This window comes from Acartia tonsa, chromosome 3 (genome assembly GCF_053477335.1).
Source record: "Acartia tonsa isolate MP-2025a chromosome 3, ASM5347733v1, whole genome shotgun sequence".
NCBI classification, from domain to species: Eukaryota; Metazoa; Arthropoda; class Copepoda; order Calanoida; family Acartiidae; genus Acartia; species Acartia tonsa.
This window is the reverse complement of record NC_137262.1, coordinates 23101726-23114429: the sequence shown is the minus strand read 5'-3', so window position 1 is coordinate 23114429 and position 12704 is coordinate 23101726. Positions and strand designations below refer to the sequence as shown.

General features: G+C 29.1%; 1 protein-coding gene across 1 annotated transcript in view; it reads left to right on the top strand.

Annotated features, from left to right (window-relative positions):
• The first annotated feature begins 2413 nt into the window (after positions 1-2413).
• The window catches only part of LOC145315159 (protein XRP2-like), a 49104-nt gene continuing 38813 nt past the window's right edge, over positions 2414-12704 (top strand). The window contains exons 1-11 of the mRNA XM_080155199.1: positions 2414-2461; positions 2978-3027; positions 5162-5242; positions 5610-5662; positions 5911-5971; positions 6178-6219; positions 6578-6616; positions 7413-7483; positions 8399-8515; positions 8828-8890; positions 9991-10032. Coding sequence (XP_080011325.1) covers positions 2430-2461; positions 2978-3027; positions 5162-5242; positions 5610-5662; positions 5911-5971; positions 6178-6219; positions 6578-6616; positions 7413-7483; positions 8399-8515; positions 8828-8890; positions 9991-10032 — 651 coding nt within the window. The 5' untranslated portion in view covers positions 2414-2429. The remainder of the gene's footprint in view (positions 2462-2977; positions 3028-5161; positions 5243-5609; positions 5663-5910; positions 5972-6177; positions 6220-6577; positions 6617-7412; positions 7484-8398; positions 8516-8827; positions 8891-9990; positions 10033-12704) is intronic.

Genomic DNA, 12704 nt, shown 5'->3' with positions numbered 1-12704 from the left:
TACAGAGAGACACACAGAACGACAGACAATATTAGGGATCCTAAGCTTATTAGAAAACGCTTTAATAATTCAATAATCTTAAAATTTCCTTTGTAATGTAACGGATTAACTTATTTTCTAATATCTTCGCAATTAAAAAAATAACGCATTTTATAAACTTTTCCTCATAATACATTAATCTAATAAATTAATAATCTATCTACATTAATACATAAGCTTAGTCATTTTAGGTTCCAAGGTTATTTACTTCATGTATGGATTATAAACAATTTATGTGGAAAATTTTGAGGTAAAATTAAGTTTTTATCAGCTTTTTTTTAAAAACAAATGACCAATTGACACGAGATCTTATTGGACACACACACACTCAATAATATAGTCTATGACAAAGAATATCTTGTTAAAATGTTCAAATTCAATTAAAACGGCTGGTCGCTAAGACTTTCTAAGCACACTAATAGAATTGGCTTGATATGGCAAACCAAAAATTCCCAATATTCAAGAATCTGAAGTGTAATATAAGTGAACAATATGTAAAAAATAAGCATAATATTGATCTTCTTTGTTAGTTTTTAAAAGCGAAGCTTTACTATAATTAGGGTCGGTCCGTTCGTCCGTACGTCTGAGACAGATTTTTATTTTACTAAGATGGCTCAAATATTAAGGGAGTAATAAGCGATAAAAAAAAAACAGTTTCCGTTATGTTTACCGTATTTGGAGGTTAAAAAATATTTTTTTGAATGAAAATATTATATTCATTTTAAATATCTAATATTTAGTGTTTTTCATAAAATCTCTTTATTTTCCATCTTCTACCGTATTAGGAGGTTAAAAAATATCTTTTTTAAATAAAAATTTTATATTTATTTTCAATATCTAGTATTTGGTGTTTTTTCGTAAAATCTCTTTATTTTATTTTCTAACTTTTATTGATAAATAAATTGGATAATAATATAGATATAATTTTATAGATAATATAATTAGAAAGCCACTACTTGGATAGATAGATGTCAGGAATAAGGTATAGCCAACAAGCAAAATCTAAAATGATAATTAGGGGGCAGATAAAAATATCGTAAATTATACTTTGTGTTGTCCCCCAACGCCAGCTATAAATCATGTACAGGTTTCGTGTTTTTTTTTCTCGAATTAATTTCGTTATTTTTATAAGCTTGATAGATGTATGCTCTAAGCATTAAGTAAGTGATCTGAATATAACGTTTAAGTAATCTACGACCCCTTCATCCTCTGTCATATGATTACAAAAGTTACAAAATGTGTAATTTTATTTCCAAAGAAAAGATTGGAAGGTTTAGAGATTAATTTATCGTCCATAGATTGATCCCCGTATCCCTGACTAAAGCCAATGGTTTTCAAGTCTACCTGTGTAGTAGTACGTTACTGTCTGGTTGAAAGAAGAGCCCTCATATTCTACCTTAATTTTGATGTCGAGCTTTCTCATTAACTTCTGTATATCATTTAGCAATATTTCTTAAATGAAGAATCCTATTTAATCGTTCAGCGTTTAGTAACGTAAACAAAAATGCTTACTACTTTATAGAAAGGTTATGTAAAAATAAAAAGACACTACTAACTTAACAACGACTCATAAACCAATTCTTTTTAGTCACATGACGTTTCATGTTAATTATTAAAAACTGAATTAAAAAATCGTTCAGTGTTTAGTAACGTAAACAAAAATGCTTACTACTTTATAGAAAGGTTATGTAATAATAAAAAGACATTACTAACTTAATAACGACCCATAAACCAATTCTTTTTAGTCACATGACGTTTCATGTTAATTATTAAAAACTGAATCAACTTAAAGAAAGACGAAAATGAAAGATATAAAAGTAATTCCACTTATGTTAGAAAGTTAAGGACCCCAAAAACTTTCTGCTTTCCTCGAAAAACACTTTCAAATATTTATTCCTCCGTTATTTTGTTTGGAAAATTAAAACTTTAACTTTGACCTAATTTTAGAAACAAAAGAACATTTTACTACAAACCAGTGTGGTGGTAATAATAAGTTACCTTATTTTAAGAATTTATTTTTAAAAGTGAATATTTCCTAGATATTCCAAGAGTGTGATCTTATTTCGAGAGTTAGACGTAACGGATTGCTATTATCGTAAAGTTGTTCATTTGTTTTATTTATTTTTCAACTTATATGAAGTTATCTGAAAAAGTAACAACCCATCAGAAAGTTATAAAAGACCAGTGCATACTTTTTAAATGTGTTTGTCTATGTTAAAACTACAATTTAACAATCTTCTAATTTATTTCTCGAAAGTTTATAATTTAGAAATGTTTATTGAAGGGATAAAATAAAACTAAAAAGAAAGTGGCTCTTTGTACTGTAGTAATAATTTGTGAACAGATGTTTGATAATGTTTTGCGTAAAAACTGTTTTTCAGGTTTTTTAAATGGGATGTAATATAAGCTATCTTTTTAGTAGGTGAGTAGTTATTTAAAAGATCTATTTGCATCAATTACGATTTATCTTGTAATACATTTTGTTTTTGAACAAAGGTTGGAATAAATCATTTTGCCACTAATTTTTAAATTACACTTTTGATCTTTTAATTGGTGAAAAGTTAAAGGCAAAAATATTTTTTTTCTTTTTACTTGTCATGAGATTTTTCTTAATTAATTGTATAAATGTGTAAAGATCAATGAATAAACAAGGAAAACCACTTTTTATTTTAATTCAAATGAATATGTTGTTAAAAATACGCAGAAGAATTAAAAAATAGTGCTAGTGAGAATGTTATTGTTTTTTTTAGGTAATTGTACGCCAATAGCAAATAATTACTAGCAATTTTTTAAATATCGTATAAAAAAAATCTTTAAACTGCATTATTTAATACAAACCAAAAAAATCCCATCCATTCCCTTCACTACTAAAAAGTATAGAATGTTTATGTTTAATAACTTTATGCCTATACATAAATTGTAACTTCTTGATTTTAAGGGATGATTGTACAGGAAAAGACTTAACAATTGGCAATGGAATTAATTCAGGTTTGATGTCATACTTTTAAAAGCGAAGCTTTTATATTTTTAGTGTCGGTCCGCACGTAGGTCTGTTCGTCTTTAAGGGATATATATTTAGTTAATTTAGACATGTTATAAATTATATTTTTCCTAATTCTAATAAATTAATGAATTCTGACACTCTAAAAGTGATAATATTTGTTTGTCCTACTGTCTGACTTTAGAGCTTCGCTTATATGGATGTTGTATATTTTTTTCAAAGTGTTCATGTTTCTGAATTCTTTATTGGGATTACACCCTCCCCCCGCAAAGAAACATGCCCAGGAACTAAACCCAGAACCAGTTCATTATGCAATCTACATTTTCCTGGATATTTTGTCTACGGTAGTCCATAAGTGTACAGCTTTACAGTACATTGTTTCTATTTGTTAAAGCAACACGTATGATAAAAGAAAAAGATCCTTTTTAAAGTAAAATGCTTATATTTCAATCAAAATCTAAATTTTTGTATTTTTTACCGATCCACTTCATTATGCAAATCAAAAGAAAATCAATGGGAAAACGTTTGTTTTGCACTTTTCTCCACTTTTAAAACATGATTCTTATAAAATAACAATTTTTAAAGGGATTTATGCATTAATTAAAATGAAAAACAGTTTAAGGTAGATTTTAATGATTTTTCTAAATAAGAAATAATTGAAAAAAATAAATTCTATCCCTATCACTTTAGAGGACAGCTGCTGACCCCCAGTCTTATGGATGAAGCCAAATACATGTTAAAGATAAAAATTACCCTAAAAAGTATACAAAAATGTATTTTGATGTGTTAAAAAAATCCATTTTAAAATCTTGATTTTGAGGATGATGGCCTTTAAGATGCTCTTACTAGTGGTGAAGGTGAGCTAAATGTTATCTAAGTACATAACAATTACAACAACTTGTCTATTAACCTATGTACCATTTTTTGTAGTCATAGCAGCCTCCAGTAGAGCCTCTCGACATGAAATGTAACCATTATCTAAAAACTACATTATTTACTCTATGAATTTTAGTAATTAAAATTGCAATTTTTTTCGTTTTTAATATTGCTTGGCTGGAGGCTGCTATGACTACAAAAATTGGACCATAGTTCAATATATAAGTTTTCATCATGGGCATGCAGTTTGATGACATTTAGCTCACCATCACCACCAGTAAGAGCATCTTAAAGGCCATCATCCTCAAAATCAAGATTTTTAAAATGGATTTTTTAAATACATCAAAAAACATTTTTGTATACTTTTCAGGCTAATTTTTATTTTTAACATGTATTTAGCTTCATCCATAAGACTGGGGGTCGGCAGCTGTCCTCTAAAGTGATAGGGATAGAATTTCTTTTTTTCAATTATTTCTTATTTAGAAAAATCATTAAAATCTACCTTAAACTGTTTTTCATTATAACTAATGCACAAATCCCTTAAAAAATTGTTATTTTATAAGAATCATGTTTTAAAAGTGGAGAAAAGGGCAAAACAAACGGTTTCCCATTGATTTTCTTTTGATTTGCATAATGAAGTGGATCGGTAAAAAATACAAAAAATATAGATTTTGATTGAAATATAAGCATTTTACTTTAAACAGTATCTTTTTCTTTTATCATACGTGTTGCTTTAACTAATAGAAACAATGTACTGCAAAGCTGTACATTTATGGACTACCGTAGACAAAATATCCAGGAAAATGTAGATTGCATAATGAAGTGGTTCTGGGTTTACATAAAAACTTCTTGAAATTTGTAACCTTTTTAATAAATATTTCTATACAGGTTAGGTTAAGATATGAATATGCAAATAAGCCCCCGCAGGGGTTAGGCATATAAAAAACCTTTAAGATGATTTATAATAGGTTAGGTTAGGTTAAGTGTCCACTCCAACGTTTGACACTCCTGCGTTTGTCCTAGGACCATTTACAAAAGAAAGAATTTCTAAATTCATAAAGTGTTGATTTTAGAATTTATTACACATTTTTTTCTTCCAAATTTGACATCATAGATTTTGTTTCTGAAATTATTAATCAGGTAGCCACAAGTGTACAGCTTGAATAGTCCTAGGATAAACAGGAAAGACAAACGTCGGAGTGCACACCTAACCTAACCTATTTACAGCCATCTTTATTTTGTCAGGAAGCAGCAAGCCACAAGGATACAGCTGGGATCAGAAACGTTCAGAACAAGATGTTTCCATGTTTACTATAGACGGTCTAGGTAATTATTAATCATAACACAGGGTTAAAAAATCATAATAAGATAAAAAATCTCAATTAAAACCTTGATATTTAATCATTTCTTTGTTATACTATCCCTCCATGCCATTTTTCTATGAATTAATGCTTTTTGATTACTAACAATAGACCTTAAATTATATATTTTTTTTCACAGAAAAGACCTTAGTTGATGGGCCATTTTAAATACTCTTATATCTTGGAAGTATTTCTTGCGACCCCCCTAAACTAAAATAATTATAATAAATGTATCAAACCTTCTAAACGTACATCATAATATATATACATCATGATTATTTGCATCAATATAGAATGTAATGTAAAATTGTTATTTTAACTTGTATGTTTAGAAAATGGCGAGGAAGGTCGTCTTCCGGGGACTGTCAATGGACAACAATTTCAGGTTAAACCAAAATGTTTTTTTTCATCGTGGCTTTTTTTCTTTATATGACTTTTACTAAACATCATTATGGAAATGTTCGTAAACTGTAGTTTAAAAGCAAATTAATAATCATTGTTAGATGTGTTAATTATTTCAAAAGGTTAGAATATTTATAATAATAAACTCTAAATTTACTTATAACAATTACCTTCTTAATTACCTTTTCTCTAGATTTCAAACATGAACCCAGTTTAATTTTGTAATTTCAGATAAAGAATTGTAAGAACAGTAGCATTTACATATTTGATTGGAGCAACACAATAACAATAGGAAAAAATATATTCTTAAAATATGATTATTGTTATGACAGTTTTAAATACTTTTGATATTTGCACTAAATTCAAAAAGAAGTAATCTTAATAAACCTAATGAAATTGAAGTACGCGTTTTGGCCAAAGAAATGGAGTTTATATTTTTGAATTGGCGTTCGCTTCAAATTTGTACATTCTTAAATAAGAATTAATATTTAATGTTAGATGATTGTACAAACTGTAAAATTTTCATCGGACCTGTTAAAGGTAACAATACTTTTTTTTAAGTTCATTTATTATTTACATTTGTTTTAAATGAATAAATCTAGGAGAATTCTTTTTGAGAGCAATACAAATCGTTTGTATATTGGAGAAAATAATTATGAATTACTTTTTAGTCAATCCAAACGAATAAGATAAATTAATCACGAAAATATAGAAAAAAAATGCTTAAAATTTAATTTTCCATCAATCTGTAATATTACATTTTCATTTAAGTTGATTTTTATCAAATACTTGTCGAAAATCATCTTTACTTTGTAGTAAACATTTTTTCGTTGCTGCGCTTTTATTGTATAAAAGATTGCCCTTGTTAACTGTCTAATATACTGAATTATTTATTTAGGTGCACTGTTTGTTCGCGACTGTGCAGATTCTACATTAGGTATTTTTCAACAAATATTTTGTTAAAGTCTAACTGACAATATTAACTGGCAAAAACCAAATAAAGATATTCGACAAGCAGCTCTGCAATATTTCAACATATGTATTTTAACTAGGGTTGGGCCGGATACTTTTTTGGCCGGATACCGGATATCCGGCTGATTTCAAATGGATATCCGGTAATCGGCCGGATATCCGGCCAACGCCGGATATCCGGCAAATATACGGTTATCCGGCCAAATTACCGGATATCCGGCCGGATAACCAGCCAAATTACCAGATATTAAAGTAGTAAAAAAAAAATTTCTTCAGAAATCTTATATAAATTTACATAAAGTTAAACTTATTCAGAAAAAGTGTTCTTCTAGCTTCAATAATAAGAAGATTAGAGCCATTTAAGATTTTAAAAAGCAGAGATTTTTGGTGTAAAGTATAAAAAATTATAGAGCCGGATATCCGGCCGGATAGTTTCAATATCCGGTAACCGGCCAGATATTGAAAATGGCCGGATATCCGGCCCAACCCTAATTTTAACATCATGTAAAAATCTAAATGGGACATGCAGGTCTAAAATTAACAAGTTTTTTAAAGTCAGTTTTTCGTTAAAGGAAATATATGATTCGTAAAAAATTCTCTTAATAAAAAAACCTCAAATTAAGTGACATAAATTAAAAACATTTAGTATTTTTGTTGTTAGTGGCTTCCATTTTTAAAAAATATTTAAAAGAATTACCTACTGAATCTCACAATCTAATTTTCATAAATATCATTTAAATAATCTTATTTTTATATTTTAGTTAGTTTATGTGGACAATTCCGGACCCGTGACTGCAAAAACATGGACATTTTTCTACATGTTAATACTCAGGTATAATTTTATGAAATATATTTATCCCTCCTCCCCCCCCCCCAAAAAAAAATTAAGCAGTATTTGATTTTTTTTCAATTTTCCTTGTTTGCTGTATAAACATATCACAGTTTGTTCGAAGGTTCTTTGACTTTTGTGTCAGAACCTAAATTGGGACATAGTGCATTTCATTACCCTAGGCTAGGTAACTTCATTTCACTTTTCAATAAAATCTAAAATGCAGCCGTTTTTGAGAAAATTAGATTTGAAAATTTCAAGTCCAATTTTTATCCCCTAGGAGTTACCGCATAATCATGACAAGAAAGCAAAGATTATTTATTTAAAATTTTGAACAACTTTGCTTTAATGAAGTCTTTCATAAATCCTTTCTATGCATGATTTATTAAATGCTGAATTTTCGTGACCTTAGCAAAGCAACTGATACAAATGGCCATGAATCAACTCACTTCAGGAGTGGATTTATGAAGAACTGTATAAGAGCAAACTTTTAAATAAATAATATTTGCTTTTTTATCACGATTATGCAGTAACTCCTGGGGATGAAAATTTAAACTTGAAATTTTCAAATCTAATTTTCTCAAAAACGGCTGCATTTTAGATTTTATTGAAAAGTGAAATGAAGGGACCTAACCTAGGGTAATGAAATGCACTGTGTCCCAATTTAGGTTCTGACACAAAAGTCAAAGCATCTTCGAACGCACTGTGATATAAGCACTTAACTACAAATTCTTTTTTTGATTTTTCATTTATAAATATTTAATATCATTATTGATTTAGATAGGTTTACATATCTCTTATTTATATTTATACCTATCTCTTAAATAGATACAATTGACTGGTTATAATATAGACCTACCCATCGTAAGATACAAGCTTCATATAGGTTTGTTTATTAGATTTGATTTTTGTTTTCAGCCAATAATAGAATCTAGCAGCAAGCTCCGGATTGGATGCCTGCAGTTCTGTTATGACTCTCTACCTGAACATATGAAGTTGGCTGCACTCTCTCCATGGCAAAACGTCTGGTGGAAAGTAAGATAATTAACATCATATAACAAACATCTGTCTTTACACCTAAAAAGACATGGCTTTAAACATATTTTTAATAACAGTTTAGTTTATATATGTTTCAAAGAAACATACGACAAATAAATACGCTGTATCATGAAAGCTACCCTTTTTAATTTAATACACCCTAGACGAGTATTGCATAATCATATGTCCTAAATTAGTTATCGTATTGAGTGATTGAGAGTATTGAGTATTTTTAACTCTAAAATCTAAAGGATTAAATTTTAAAACATAAAATTATTTTTTCTTTACAAACTTTCACATTGTCTGTAGGTTCATGATTTTACGCCACCTGATGAAGGCAAAAACTGGTCCAAACTATCTTCTATTTTTAAGGTATAACTTTATCAATCAAATTCACAATTTTGCTATGGTTCTGTATTTTACTAAATTTTATTGATAGTTACTTAAAGATTTAAAATAAAATTAGTAAAATAAAGCAATATTTTACAGTTTCTAACACAAGTGTTTTGCTTGTTAAAAATTTATCGGTTTATCAGGAAAATGATCATTTAATATTAATTACCTAATAATTGAATAAACAATGAGAGATGTACATTTAATTAAGCATTTATTGGTTAGTTTCCTAAGAAAATGCAGTAATAATAGTAAATTTATCGGCAATTTTACATAGAGCAAAAATTGACAGAAACCAAATTTATAGTTTGGTTAGGTTTTATGGGGAGGAACCCTTTGTAATCTAACTCCGCAAGGCTAAAGCTCCATATTTTCTACATTTTAGATTATCCACAACCTTTTCATAACCCCCCCCCCCCACTCCTCCCACTTTTTTGTCTCCTCCCAGTTTTTTTCTGTCTCCGCCTTCAACCAAACTCACCATCCAAAACTCCGCCTATTTCCTAACCATCAAAAAAATTCCTTTAATAAAAACTATGCCCCGCCCCATAACTCAAACAAGGCCAAGAATTATTCCCTACTCCTCCTTTTTTTAAAACTAATGTTTTAATCTTTTATTTCAAACTTTTTCAGCAGTCATCTGTATTCTATGGTGATACCTAAGATTCAAAATAATTTGTGACATTGTTCTATATAAATGTATGTTTAATATCTTTGATCATAGTTGCTGTTATCTAATGTCTCATGCCTATATTTTTTTAGACAAAATGAATTGAAAATGATTGCTAAAATCGAAATATATCTTCATGTCTTAGAATAGTGTAATTTTTTTAAAATAGGTTGAAAAACATACTAACTTTAAAAAAAAACTACATTTTAGTTCCTAAATTGTCTCTACACAACATAGATAAAAATGGCTTCAATAAATTGAAAGACTTTTTTTCTTTAAGGAAAAAGAAATTAAATAGTTTGCTTTAATTTGTAATGCTAAATTTTTCTGGTATTTTATTACAATCTTTCCGAGTTTCCTTTTAATTACTGCCTATATCTATTAAATGTTAAATGAATTGTATATTAAGGTTAAAGACTGTCTCCCAAAGCCTCAATTGGATAGATTAAAAGTAAGTATACAGTTTGTTCATACATAATCACTTACAAAACAGAGTATCATAAACCCTACATTAGATTTTTAAAAACTTTTTTATCGTATTTTTTTACCGTGATACTACTCAATAACTACTACACTGCTTGGGTTATCTATTTTAGGTAAGCTACACATACCTAGGTCTTTATGGTTTAGGCTATTTGATTTTCAGATTTTAGTTGCTACATAGTCTTTCTTATAAAACAATATCATTTTTTAAGCCAAACTTTTCTCAATTAAGGGCCATACGTCCGTCTGTACATTGTCTAACTTATGTTTAGGATCATTTGGAAGAACCTCTCCACCTATAACATGAACCATTTTTTAAAGTTAACATTAATCTAAACTTTGAGTGCAAAATTTCCAATATTTATTTCTACCGATCATATTGGATAAAAGTTTAAAAATAGCTGTAAAAAAACAATTAAGTTGTTGTTTTAAATGAACACCTCTAAGCATTAATTACATAGTGGTGAGTATCTAGAAGTGTGAATTAGTTTTGGCTTCCAGTGTAGCACAATGTCCTTGTTATTTTCATTAGGGCATAGAGACATTATACTTTATAACAAGCTACCGGATGCGCCCTTATTTTAAGGGGAGAGAAAAAGGACAGTAAGTAAATTTCAACACTGAAATTTAAAAATGTATATCGGTTTAGTGGTTATTTAGATCTAAAATTTCTTACTTTTCATCAAACTAGCTGCTACGAATGGCACCTAATTCAAAGGGTAAGAAGGTAAAAGAGAAATAGCCAATAACTATACCGAGACCTTTTTGTTTAAGTGTGAAGCCTCCATAAAAAGGAGAACTCAATCAGTTCAGACAAAATAAAACCTTACTCCTTTAAAAAGGATGAAAAACTCATCTCTCGTATTTAATTGTATGTACTATTTCATAAAATAAATGTATTATACCTTATCTTACCAGAATTGCCTACATACACACAAATCACTATTTTATGATATTGGATTGAAAATTGGAACGAAAGTGCACTTTTTTCTATGAAAATTTCCAAATTTTGCAATTGAATGTTCCATTTGAACATTTTTCCTGGTCCAAATGTAGTCATAACAGCATACATAAGTTACTAGTGGTCGACTTATGGCTCCAGAAGGAGTTGAGTGGTCAATCTTTTTGCGTAATGTAGCAATCAGTGCCAAGAAAATATGCGTAATTCTTACAAATACATGCGTACAACAGAAGGACATAATAGTACAACCAATATATGTATGTAAGAACTACATAACTGTACACTTTGTTCCACCAAGGGTTAGCACAAAGTGGAGATAACCCACTAAGTCAACACCCCATTAAATATTTTTCAACTAACTATTATTCATCTAAAAGCAAGTTATCTAGAGTAAATTTCAGCGTGTTTAGTCGCATTTAATAAAAGGGGCCATATCTGACATATTATCGACAAAGTATTTTATGATTTGGAATAATGATCAAATATAGTTTTTTGTATTTCCAAAGAAACACAATATCAATTTTAACCAAACAGGGGCCATTTAAGATTAATTCTTTATTACAAAGTGGAATGATGTCTGACCGTTTTGAACGTTAGGATAAAGCTTTAATCTTACTTTTTGAATTGTAGCTTATGGTTTAAGCTATTCAGCTTGTCAAACACTTTTTTGAAAAATCTTTACTTTTTAACAAGGTGTCAATAATGTTATAAAGGGTTTCGCATACCCCTCTGACAATCATCTGTGCACGCGTCTAATTTGTTCTAAATATAGAGAGACTCCTATAATTAGAATTGGCATTACTCTTTTATGCTTTTACATGAACAATTATTTGTCTCAGGTTTTGCTACATTTTTATTTGGTCAAGAAACGTGCAAATCATCAGTATTTTTACATCGTATCTTTTATCTTAGATATTTATGAAGAAGCTTCTAACTAAGCTAGGATGTGAAGATCGTCGGTAACATGTAACTTCCATGTTATCTACTGAATTTCATGAATGTAAACAATCTCCTGTATTTTTTTTGTAACTATTACTCAAGTGAAGACATTTTAATGGGAACTAGAAAATAAAAAATGTCAAATTGTTACTTATATTCAAACTAACTTCATTATTCAATACATTTTTTTGTGACTGCGGCAAAGACTAGATTTGTTTAGCCCCCTTGTTAATCCCTATCCTATAACAACCAGGTACCGTAAGCCGCAGCAGCGAGCCTCGCGTTCATTTTAGTTTTTTTTAACGAAATTCACTAGCTTTTAAGCTTTTCGCCGATTATTATTTGATTTTATTTTTTTTTCTTCAAAAGGCCACATTTTAAAAATAATGCTTATTTGAAGGTGCAGGAATCGCAGCAGCATAAAAGCCGCGCTTTTTTAACAAAGAACATTTTTTAGCCGAGCCACCGCAATAAAAATTTGGCGGATGACGAGCACTGATAGGAACATGCGTTTTTTCCTTGTCTCCTAATTAAAAATGCATCCTATATCATCAAAACATGGTTACCAGATCAAAAAAATAACAAGATAATGCAAATTAGAATAAAATGTTTAAGCGAGGGTTAGATTAAGTTTACAGTTTTTGCTCATTTGTTTCATCGAGAATTTTAGGTCAAGTAACAAAAGTACTATCCAACATACAACTTTCATATTCAACTTTTTATAAATAAAATTACCTCTT